Source organism: Podarcis bocagei, assembly GCF_964188305.1.
Source record: "Podarcis bocagei genome assembly, chromosome: 10".
Lineage (NCBI taxonomy): Eukaryota > Metazoa > Chordata > Lepidosauria > Squamata > Lacertidae > Podarcis > Podarcis bocagei.
This window is the reverse complement of record NC_138135.1, coordinates 72,721,589-72,733,617: the sequence shown is the minus strand read 5'-3', so window position 1 is coordinate 72,733,617 and position 12,029 is coordinate 72,721,589. Positions and strand designations below refer to the sequence as shown.

Below are 12,029 nucleotides of genomic sequence, written 5' to 3'. Positions count from 1 at the left end.
TATAATATTTACCCAATAAGAATCCCCTTGATCCTTTCACCAACTGTGAAGGAAAATGTAATATCCATAAAGTAATAGAAATGAAGATGTCACAAATTGCAACATTTTTTACCTTCATGTTGAGAGGCTATGCTGTTCAGTTTTGCATTTCTGCCAAATAGCGCTCAAGGCAGCTTAATAAATTCCTGGACACATAGAACCAATGCAAAGCCCAAAATAAAATCAATAAAAGCTACAATTAAAACAATTCGGCAGCAGATCAAATCAACAGATCAAGGACAACCGACAAACACAGTGAAGCAATTTAAAGACTATAATGAATTATGATTAAACCAAATCAACCATAACATTTATGTAAGAATTGAGAAGAGGCTAGTATACATTCATACTCTTCTAAGGAATAATGTTTTTAGTTGATAACATTTCTATCAGATCCAGGCCAAACCTGAAGGTGGTATGTATATACACTATAGGAACATGGTTTGGTCCCAAATTTGATTCAAGAGCAACTGTGAGACTGACAAACATATAAAGGACATCCTTATCAATAAGGGAATACTTACTTCATAATACATTAAAAAGAATTCAGCTATGGCCTATTCTGCCTATCAGGAAAGGTATAATTACAAATAATCTGTTCAAGACAAATTAACAGATCATTTGCATATGACGATATCATAAAACTGATGTGTCAGTTTTGATCTGTGTTCTGTTTTATTATGTGTTTTATTATATTACACTGTTACTGGCTGCAACATTAATCCATCGTTTGATTTACAATGTTTTCAAGAGAAACTGTACTTAAGCAATTCAAAGAGAATGCAATCTTCAGCCAAAAACTTCCCTGAATATACAGCACAAACAAGTCCTCTCTTTTCAGTGACCCCATTTGTCCATTATTTTAAGCTATGGTCAGAAAAATCCATGGCATACTGTGAATGGGTGGTGTACCAGGGCATGCAAGCTGAGGAGATGGGAGGAAACAAGCCACATCACTGATTAGTATTATCCTAAACCTAGTACTTCTAGCTCATTTCTCCCAAACAAACCATTAGCAATAACCCAATACCCAAAGACTGAAGAAACACAATCCATGAGCATTGGTTCTCGTGTAAAAGTAAGCCAGCACTGTGGTTGCTTTCTTCCTGGCTCAGCAAAGGAAGAAACAGGCCAGGAGCATTTTAGCAACACATAGTAGCACACTGCTTGTTCACAGCAGGGGTGGAGGATGGGGGGAACGGTGGGGGCTGTCCGCCCTGGGTGTCCCCACTGAGGGGGGTGACAAAGTGCTGGGTGGCACTCACCGCGCGGCCTGCAATGTGCCTGAGCCACGCATCTCTCCTAGGAGTGATGTGGTGGCTTGGGCGCCCGCAGGATCCATCCTGCCCCAAAAGATCCTCCCGATGTCTCCTCCTCGGCTGAGTGGGTGGAGGCAGGCTAACTCCTCGGAGGCCCAGCTCACCCTGCCCCATGTCCGATCAGCTTGCTCTGCTGCTGGCCACAGGGCTTTCCCCCCTTCCCTCTCCATCGGTGTGGGGAGCGTGTGCCTGTGCTGCTGCCCCCTGAACCCACCCAGGCTCAGGCATCACCCTTAAAGCCACGGCCGGGAGGCAGAGGCAGGTGAGAGGGAAAAGCGAGCTGTCCCACCAGCACTTGGGAGCTGCACAGAACCACTTCTCTCTTCGCTGACACACACTCTGTATCTCTTAAGCACCTACACTCAGGTATTCATGGGTTTCTTTTCTTGAGTAATGGGCTGTGTTTTTGAAGCTGCAAACAAATTAACAGGGTGACTCTTTCCTCTCTCTCTCTCTCTCTCTCTCTCTCTCTCTCTGTGTGTGTGTGTGTGTCCCCTCTCACCTTTCCACATCTCCCTGCTTAACAGTTTCCTGCCTCACTTTAAATCCTTTCTTAGGGGGAAAGACACCTTTGGGAAGTGATTTTGCCCTTTTGGCTCCTTTCCCCTAGAATTATAGTACTGTACAGTTGGAAGGGACCCTGCTGAGGCTCATCTACTCCAGCCCTCTGGAATGCAGGAATATGCAGCTGCCCCATCCTTTTTCCATTTGCTCAGCCCTCGTTTTCCCTCCTTCTTCTATGTAAATTTACATATCTCCCCCCCCCCCCCAGATGCTAGTCCTACTCAGAGCAGACTCACTGTAATGGATTAAAAATCCAAACATTAATTTCAAAGGGTCTGCCCTAAGTAGGATTTAGTTGGATGTAGCCTGTTATTATGATCAAAGCATCTTACCCAAAAATATCTGCACAAACCAGTTTATCTGAGTGCATTATTCTCAGGGGGGGCGGCTCACTTATTTATAACTGCTTAATTGCCTTGCCGGGCCTTCCCACACCTGTGGCGAGCCCCACTGGGCTTACCCACGCCTGCAGCGAGCTGTGAAAAGGCCCAACTGGGCTTGCTGCAGGCACGTGGGGGGCACCTATGACACCACCTAAATCCACTATACTTGAGCACTATACTTATGGCTGTTCACAGAAGCAGCGTGCAGGTATGAGAGATTACATCCCCCCTTATTGCTCCTGATTTGCACTATTCTTGGGTGCTTTTGCTAGGCAGGAATAGGCGCTTGAGCTCTGTCTGTGGTTGAAGCAAGAGAAACAAAGAACATGATGAGGCATTAAGTAAAGCAAAGAAGAGGTGGAGTCTGAGGTGACAGGAACTGAGTTCCTTCCCACCCCCTTGGGAAGTGGGGGGGGGGAGAAGAGAAGGACAATCGGAGGGAAGGGGAGGACCATGGCAAATTGACAGGACTCCTGCATGAGGAGCAGCAAAAGGGCCCCAAACACAGTGACCGCCCTGGGCAGCAAAAGCCTTAGCTATGACACTGACTAAGTATCTTATTTTTTCCTTCTTTTAATAATTGGGGGGGGGGGGGTTTGACAAGAAATTTTCCGCACCGGGTACCACCTGAACTTGCTACACCACTGGTTCACATTAAACCAATGCATGCTAACCAGGTCTTTTTCTTCTCACAGCTGATGACTGGAAATGCACAGAACACTAACAGCTGAAGGAGTTGAGAAGCATTTCATTTTCTGAAGTTCAAAAGCTCAATGCTGAAAAGTAAGAGTTGGAAGCTATGGAGTTGTTATGACACCAATTCATATTAATGTTGGGGTATTATGGCATTTTCAGGGGTGGAGCAGGATATAAATAATGCAAAACAAGTTGACTTGCTTTAAATATGCATTAGATTGAACTGCCAGCCCCTCTGGATCCAAAGGGACCAATTCCTAAGGAATCTTTCATAGGACTGCAGCCATAGCACATACAACTGAAAATGCATCATTTTACCAAGTCCAGGTCATGCTACTCAATTGCACGCTAAGGAAAAGTTCAGAAAATATTCCTAAGGTCTTATAGAAAAATCAGTTTTTTTAAAATAAAAATGGATGTCCAATAAGTTTTAGAAGGTGCAGGAGTAAGAGCTACCCACACCCAGAAGTATATCTGCTGTGTTTCTCCATTAGTCATGTTTCTTCTGAGATTGGGTCATTCTGCTCTCATTAAATTATTCCATCACATTCAATGCCACTGAAACAGAAGAACTATCCCTTACCCCACCCACAGGCTGATTGGAAGGAACTACACCACACTCAACAAATTATGCAGCGATGCCGCAGGCAAGCTTTTCTGTGAGTAGGTACCTCATACTCACACAAGTCTTTAATTATTCAATTTATCAAACATATTAGCCTGTCCAACTACAGAATTTGGGAATTATTACTGTACAAATATACATAATGGAGAATACCTTCTGTTCCTGCATTGCATACGGGGGGGGGGGATCTGACTGTATTTTCCTTAGTCAACTCAATCTTCTCCTGCTAACATATTTCATTTATATAAAAGAAATTAATCACAGTATGAAATATTTTTTAGAAAGTGAAAAAACCTCTTACCTGAGCATGAAAATTTGACATAGTCGTTGTCTCTATATCTTTCTTTCCCAAAATCTCCATTTTCACTGGCGAATTGGGAAAATTAAATGAAAAGTAGTCTAAAAAGTCAGGTAAGTAAGTAGCTGCCCCATGAACAATTCCCATTACATAGTAAGCTGCACAGTTTTCATTTTCACTAAAAACCAGACCCACAAATTCTTCTGCAAATCTCTCCATCTCCACAGGAGACAAGTGGGAGAGTTCATTACTGTAGGCATGGATAACTGAAGCACCTCCATTAGGCTGGTGCTCAATATGAATGAATTGTTTGAACTCCAACATGTCCAACCTTTTGAGTTTATTCTGAACCCGTGGCTCCTTTAACGAGACAAATGGAAACTCACTGTTCTCTGATATCTTGTACTCAGAGTCCTTCTTGGGATCCATATTTTTCCCATTGAAATCCTTAAGATGATTTTTGATTATGCCTTTGGCATCTTGATCCTCAGTGTCACAAAATAATCCCGAGCAGATGGTCTGAATAGATTTACTGTACATTTTTGGACGCTTCCTTTTTTCACACTCTTTATGCTTCTTTTTCTTTTTCTTCTTTACTTTTTTAATCTGTAGATCTTCTGCATTGCTTTTTGGTTTCTCCTTTATACCTATTAAAAAAAGAAATATTTTCATTTTTGTATGTCTAAAGAGACATGCCAAGAAGATGAAAAACTGATTTACATGCACAGTGAAGTGATATGCCAAGGGAGGTTAAATAACTCAAAAAATTTTTATTATCCCATATTTTCTTCAAGGAGCTCAAGGTGGTGTGCGTCATTTTTGGCACCTGAAGGTTGGGGCAAGCTGGCAAGCAGAGTCCCTCAGAATGCAACTCTCATGTAAATGGGGAGTTGCCTATAGTACAATTTTCTAGGAAAGCAGGCAGCTGCTATACAATAGACATTTGTGTGTGCTTACCTTTCTGAAATAATTTCATCTCTCCATTCTCTTTCTTAATTTCAGACATTAACCTGTGTTTCTTCTTTTCTTTCTGCTTTTCCTTATCCCTTTCTGCAATTTTGTCTCTGATGGTTTGATCTAAAAAGGAAACAATTCATATTTAACCAGAACTTTACAAAGAAAAATTACCACAATTATATTTGGTATAATAAGTAAATATTCTACAAAGTTCTAAGGCTAAATGAACTCTCAGATATTGAGAAGAGACACTTTATACATAACTCTTGTGGGGCTTACTTAAAAAATTGAAACCAGCAAGTATATTCTACATCTACCATATGACCAAAACTCCTGAATTGAATCTGAGCCACAGTTCTAACAACCTAATAGATTAGATTTCCAAAAACGAAGAGAAGCCCAAGCCCCCGGAAAACAACTTAACATTTTAGGACGTATGAGGTGATATAACTAGGATAAAGAAAACAATGAAACAGGAAGATTTCAGTTCTGCTAAATCAGGTGTGTTCCCAAGCATAAGTTATTATTGTTATTTTGTATATTATATCCCAGCCTTTCTCCCAAAACTACTAGTGTAAATGAATAAAAACATCTTCAAAACAGTGTTTGAAATTAGCCAGGCAGAAGCCGCATTTTGCAACTATCGGCCACTTGTGACCAAGTGAATGCCTGGGTGCCAGGATGGCGCATGACATCTCCATCTGGAGATGCATGTCTGGGGATCACTGGATCTTGACTGTTTTCACACACTAATACTACATTCTGTAGAATTCTCTCTGTTATATTTTATCTGCACAATTGGAATGAATTTCAGGAACCAAAATGCTTTTTCTTGTCAGCCTGAGCAGAAGCAGTGAACAATGTCATATTTAATTGTTGTAGCTTATCTTCACCTACCCCACCCCACTGATCTGCTCTGCTCACAGTTGTGAAGAACATTCTTATGCTACGAACAGTTCATGTCACCATTAAGAAAAAGAGGTAGAAATAGATACGAGAACTGTCCCTGGATCAAGTGACTTTTCTTCTGAAAGTTCTGAACTGAGCTCAAGGTTGTCATCTGAACTAGCCAGAAGATTAACTGTTGAACACAGTCGGTCCCTCATTAGAGCCATCTTGCCCAGAAATGGCAACCAGACATTCTGTTTTGGTGACTACAACCTTGGTTTAAGGAGCTATTTGGTGCCTAAAATGTATCTTGAGTTTCTAACACTGATTCAAAACTATTCCAATACAAATGCTTTAACGATGATTTGTATGCTTGCTTTTCTCTACCCAGTTACAATTACAGACATGGCCAAAATTGTGGAAACCTTTTGGAAGATATGTATTTCTGAGGTTTGATGGCTTATAACAAGTCATTTTTATAATAATGCCATAAAATTATGTATCATTAGAAAGAATATAATGCAACAAACTGTTTAATTATCTTTATTCTATCAAAAGTTATACACAAATAAAAGACGTTATACACACACAAAAAATAAAGGGTATTTTGTAACTTCTTGTCATTTCAGTTAGTACTTAGTTTAGAAACCTTTTGCCACAATTACAGCCCTACAACACCATCCAATGGAGTTAACCAATGATTTTTAGTTTGTCAGGTTTTATAATGTGGAAACAAAGATTATATGGTTGCTTTTATCAATTGTGCTTTATTCCTTGGTTGCTTCTGACTAGTTTCTTTAATCGACTCTACAGATTTCCCATTGGAGTCAGCTCAGGGCTACTGTATCACTTTCTAGACATGGGATGTGGTGACACTGTTGTCTAAACCACTGAACCTAGCAGTTTGAAAGGACACCAGTGCAAGTAGATAAATAGGTACCGCTGTGGTAGGAAGGTAAATGGTGTTTCTGTGCACTCTGGCTTCCATTTTGGTGTTCCGTTGTGCCAGAAACGGTTTAGTCATGCTGGCCACATGACCTGGAAAGCTGTCTGTGGAAACACTCTGGCTCCCTCAGACAGAAGTGAGATACACGCCGCACCCCATAGTCGCCTTTGACTGGACAGGGGTCATTTACCTTTACCTTTTACCTATCACTTTCTAGGTAACCAGTTAACTCTTTTCACTCTGTTTGTCACTGATCAGGTTTGAGTTAAAGAAATCCAGTTATTGTTACATAGGGCAGCTGTGCTTTCTTCTTCTGGTTATTTGGCTATAACTTTAGTTTTATTGGCAACCTGATCTTGCAATATGAATGGTGGGTATAATCTCTCCATAATGGAATTAACAAGGATCTAAGATACAGTGGTGCCCCGCAAGACGAATGCCTCGCAAAACGAAAAACTCGCTAGACGAAAGGGTTTTTCAGTTTTGCGTTGCTTCGCTAGATGAATTTCCCTATGGGCTTGCTTCGCAAGACGAAAACGTCTTGCGCTTTTTTTTTAAAGCCGCTTGAAGAGGCGCAGTTGCGACAGACCGTGCTTCGCAAGACAAAGAGACTCGCGGAACGAATTCTTTTCGTCTTGCGAGGCACCACTGTACACCTCAATACTGGAAGCAAGGGGATATGAGAAAGAAAGAAGTGATCTTTTGTGATTGTAGACATACAGAGTCAATAATTGTGCACTATAAAACTGTTCCTATCCTTTTTTTCTGTCGAAATAGGCCAGCAATTCACTTCAACCTCAAAAAGGGAGGGTAAAGGGGCAGGAAAAAAACTAAGGTCTTGAGTCATGCATATAAAACCCCTAACTTGCTAGGGGAATGGGGACAGACCACCAATGAAAAGGGCAGACTTTAATATTGCATAGAAGAAAAAACACTCCAGTACAGGTGAAGGGAAGGGTTAAAAAGAGAGCCTTGCTTTAATGGTGGAAAATGGTTTGGCCACTGCCTACAGAAGCCAAAAGGTGAAAGTGAGTGAGGCAAAAACAAAGGGGGGGGGGAATAGAATTCCCTCCACTGGAATAAATTAAAATCACATTAATTAGAACAAATGTTTAAAAAGGAACACAGTTCCCTTATCTGAATGTGCTGTCAGGGCTTCCCAGTCCTTTGATGGCACCTGGCCCTTTCAGTATGCCCCACTCTGCACCAGCTGGCACCCACCAGGCAATAACTCCTGAGAAGAACACATTCGGACATTGCCTGGAGACTCCACTTGTGGAAGAAGGATGAGGCACTCTCCATCAGCTGCCAAGAAGGAAGGGGAGACAGGGCGGATATAAAAATCTTCAGAAAGAGAGAAGAATGTGGGTGAAATCCAGTGGAAATACAGGCAACAGATAATTAGGCTGCCCAAATAAGGCATCTCTTCGGCTATTGGCTTAAAGTGATCCTTGCTTCTTGTGAGAGGTCTTTTTCAGGCAGTTCTCCTAAGTCCCATCAGGTGTGATCTGAGAGCAGCATTAGAAATTAGCCAGGCACCAGGTGCATTTTGCTACTGGCATGGGTCCAATTGTGACCATGTAGAGATTTCTGGGTGCCAAGTTGGCAACCACAGTTAAAAAACCTTTGCCTTAGTCCATAGATAATACAATTTCCATTGTGCTTGTTTCTCCCTCTTCCATACTGGAAACAAGTTAATTGTTGTAAGAGCAAGCTGCAGTCAAGCAATGTAGCTGAGATCATAGAATCACAGAATTGCAGTGCTGGAAGGGACCCTGAGGGTCATCTAGTCCAGAATAGACATTCTGTTGTGGTGACTGCAACCCAGGTTTAAAGCGCCATTTAGCCCCTCACTTGTATATCTGAGTTTCTAACACTGTCTGAGAGGTGATACCAACAACCTATGCTTATCTAGCTCTCCTGCTCCCTGGGGAAATAGTAATGAAATAGAAAAGACTCCATTCTCTTTGGGAAGGAGCCTCTCATGGAACTGTGAGGCAGCTCTGGGAAGAACTGATGAACTCAGGGCTTGGAATAAGACTCGGTAACAAAATGTTTTGTAAATGACTTTGTATATTTTGGACTAATAGAAAACCAATAAAATAGAATTAAAAAAGACAACAGCTTAGATATTCTGAAGAAACCACAAGACTGAAGCAGTCCTGAGAAGAAGAGGTAAAGGACTTGCTGATGGGAACAATCTAGGGCAGTGTTCCCCAACCTTGGGCCTCCAGCTGTTTTTGGACTACAACTCCCATCATCCCTCGCTAGCAAGACCAGTGGTCAAGGATGATGGGAATTGTAGTCCAAAAACAGCTGGAGGCCCAAGGTTGGGGAACACTGATCTAGGGGAAGCAAATAATGTGAAGTAATACTGCTGGAAGGAAACACTGCTGAAAGCTGACTAGACATGAGCTAGTGCCTTTGTTTGGACCCCTTTGCTTGGCATGGTCCATGGAAAGCAAGGAGTATGCCCCCTTTGACATTCCTCTTCCACAGGAGCCACTATTTTTACAAAAAGTTCTCATTTAAATCAATACTGTTGGAAAATTTCTAATGTAATCCATTACAACTGTCCTGAGCTCCCCTGCCAACCCACTGCTGGCTCAATATTAAGTCCTGCCAAACTGACCATATACAGTCTATTCAATTACCCTGGAGTTGTCATGTGGAATCAGGAAAATAAATCTTTTTTTAAAAAAAAACTTCAACTGAAGCAGCCAACATGTGAAGTGACCTTTCTTTTTACCAGATATTGCCTCTGACTCAACCCTTTTGCTTGCTTTTGGTGGCAATCAGATTAACTGGAGTGCGATCAAAAGTTCCCGATCAGTTGAATAGATCCAATCCCTGTCAAAAGCAGTGGGAAGGTCAGAGTCAAAGGCACTATCTGATAAAAAGAAAAGTTGACAGAAAAAGGCACCATGTTCACACAGTTCCACATTCAAGATGCAATGGCAAAGGAATAATTGGGATTATACTATTGCCTTAGAACACACTCCTCTTTGTTCCTTTGCAGCCACCATTTTAACTTTCCTGTGTCTGACATCAGGTGATGGGAGTGGGTGTTGTCAATAAAAGCCTTTATTCTGTTTAGGCCTTGACTGAAGTCTGGTACTTGCAGATCTCTGGGTAACAGAGAACATGGTTTCTGGTGACAACTCAGCTCTCGCTAATTAGGATGAGATCATGGATTGAGTGCACCCGTGTTATCTAGCTATGGCTGGTAGCTAGCTCCAGGTCAACATGGAGACCTGCTTAATTAACAGCAACTGTGCATTTGTGAGAATGCAGCAACTCAAATACTGTAAATTTCCAGCCAACCGAGCTTCTGACCAGTTGGGAAATTTGGGTTCAGTTGCTAGACCATTTTTTATATGTCCCAGTTGTTCCTATGCGGAGAACAAAATAAGCTCCTGACAAGCTCATTTAAACAAATGTATATACTGTACATATACTGCAAGTTACTAGAAAACTTCTGAGTTATAATATACAAGTGACACAAAATAAACAGTAATTGACCAAGCATTTCAAAACCTACAAGTGAACAGAAGTTTTTCCCATCTGTTTTAAAATAATGTAGGATGCCAAAAGCAGCAGCTGGTTTGCATCAGCTGAGAGAGGGCATCCCACTTCAGCATTAAAATATTATGCAAGAAGCACATCAAGATCAAAGGCAGCTAATGCAACAAAATTCCACACAATAAGGACTGTCATCACAGAAAGAGGGCAAAGTTACTGCATCATTGCAGTAGAGACAGAGATCTAATCACAGGTCATTGTACAAGACACTATGAAAACAACTCCTGCTCTACACACTCCAGGCAAAACTCTTTTAGCAAAGCATAAAAAGCACAAAGAAAGAAAGAAACTAATCACTTTCAAAAACAATTATGATGTAATAACTGTATGCCAAATTCATTACATGCACTAGGACTCAGAAAGCTTTGAATGATAGCAAGGAGGCTGTACAGATATTTATTAGCATGTTCCTTTTTCATTATCTCCCAAGAGAGCAAGGAAAGATGTTTGAAAAGAGTTTGTCAGCAACAATACTAAAAATATAATAGACTTCCAGCTTATCAATTTATCATTAAAAATTGAAAGCTTTCATTTTTAAATTGTAGAAACAACAGACCATGAAGATGGTTTACAGCAACAATGCCAACCATTTTAGTGTTGAAAGAAATGGAAAAGGCATTCTGAAACACACCATTGTGTATTGGGGATGGGTGCTTCACCAAGCCCTGAAATCTAAGTTTTACTGCTTTACTAAACAAGGGACATACATAGGATTTGGAATCAGAAGAGTAATTACAAATGTTGAAAAATACAGACTACATTCAGGTATTTGGTCCAGGAGTACAATCTGGCTGTCTGATATGCCTTGATATTTATGTTCACGACATAGTTTTTCAAGTTCTAGATCAGTTAAAATGTGATGAATTTTTGGAAATATACATGATCAAGGAACTACACAAACACGTGAAATAGTAGAAAAGCTTATTTAAACTTTTGCAAACTTCCTACTTTCTCATATCCACAAAGATCAGCATGAGGGTTAGAATCAGAAATTATGGGTTGTTATGACACCAATTAACATTTAATAAATAAAATAGTCATGCTAATTATTCTGAAGGGTGGGATAGCATATAAACAATATTAAAATTTCCCACTTCTAGACATTTCCTTCAAATATGCATCAGACTGGGTCCAACAGGGCTGACTCCCAGGTAAGGCTGCAAACCTGTGAAAACATATGATAAAAATCTGAATTTTTTAATAGTATTATCAAGAGTAGCTAAATAATTATAGGATGCAGCTTCAATCTGTCTGTGGCTGCCCTGTATGGTGATTCATTCAACTACAGGCAGCAGCCTTCTCAGTGATAAACCTTCCATACTAACATCCCACTCATGCTAACCACTGGATCTTTGTCAGTAGGAAGAAGTATAAAAGTTTTTGTTTTCAAGGTGAGGTTTGCTCAAGCAACAATGTCTTCCTGAGCATTGGCATTTTCCTACATCTTTGGTTAGTCACTGGTCTTGACTTCTCCTTTGTCGCATAGTTTCCAGTTCATGGCTCACTCCAGACTCCTGCCTACAGCACAGCACTGACAATATCGAAATATATTGCTACATCTTAATTATAAGGATATTTTATGAGCTTTCTTCACTGAAAGGTACTGTATATTCTTTGTGCGGTATGTTACTGAGGTCAGCAAATCATATATAAACCAAGATTTTAAAAACTTTATGAATGTTTACTGCTGTTGATGGTTTTCAACATTCCCTTCCAATTTTCTGCAACAGTA

General features: G+C 40.7%; 1 protein-coding gene across 1 annotated transcript in view; it reads right to left on the bottom strand.

Moving 5' to 3' along the window:
- The window catches only part of RSBN1L (round spermatid basic protein 1 like), a 40,257-nt gene that overhangs the window by 16,383 nt on the left and 11,845 nt on the right, over nt 1-12,029 (bottom strand). The window contains exons 2-3 of the mRNA XM_081210682.1: nt 4,882-5,001; nt 3,928-4,571 (exon numbers count right to left, since the gene is read on the bottom strand). Coding sequence (XP_081066808.1) covers nt 3,928-4,571; nt 4,882-5,001 — 764 coding nt within the window. The remainder of the gene's footprint in view (nt 1-3,927; nt 4,572-4,881; nt 5,002-12,029) is intronic.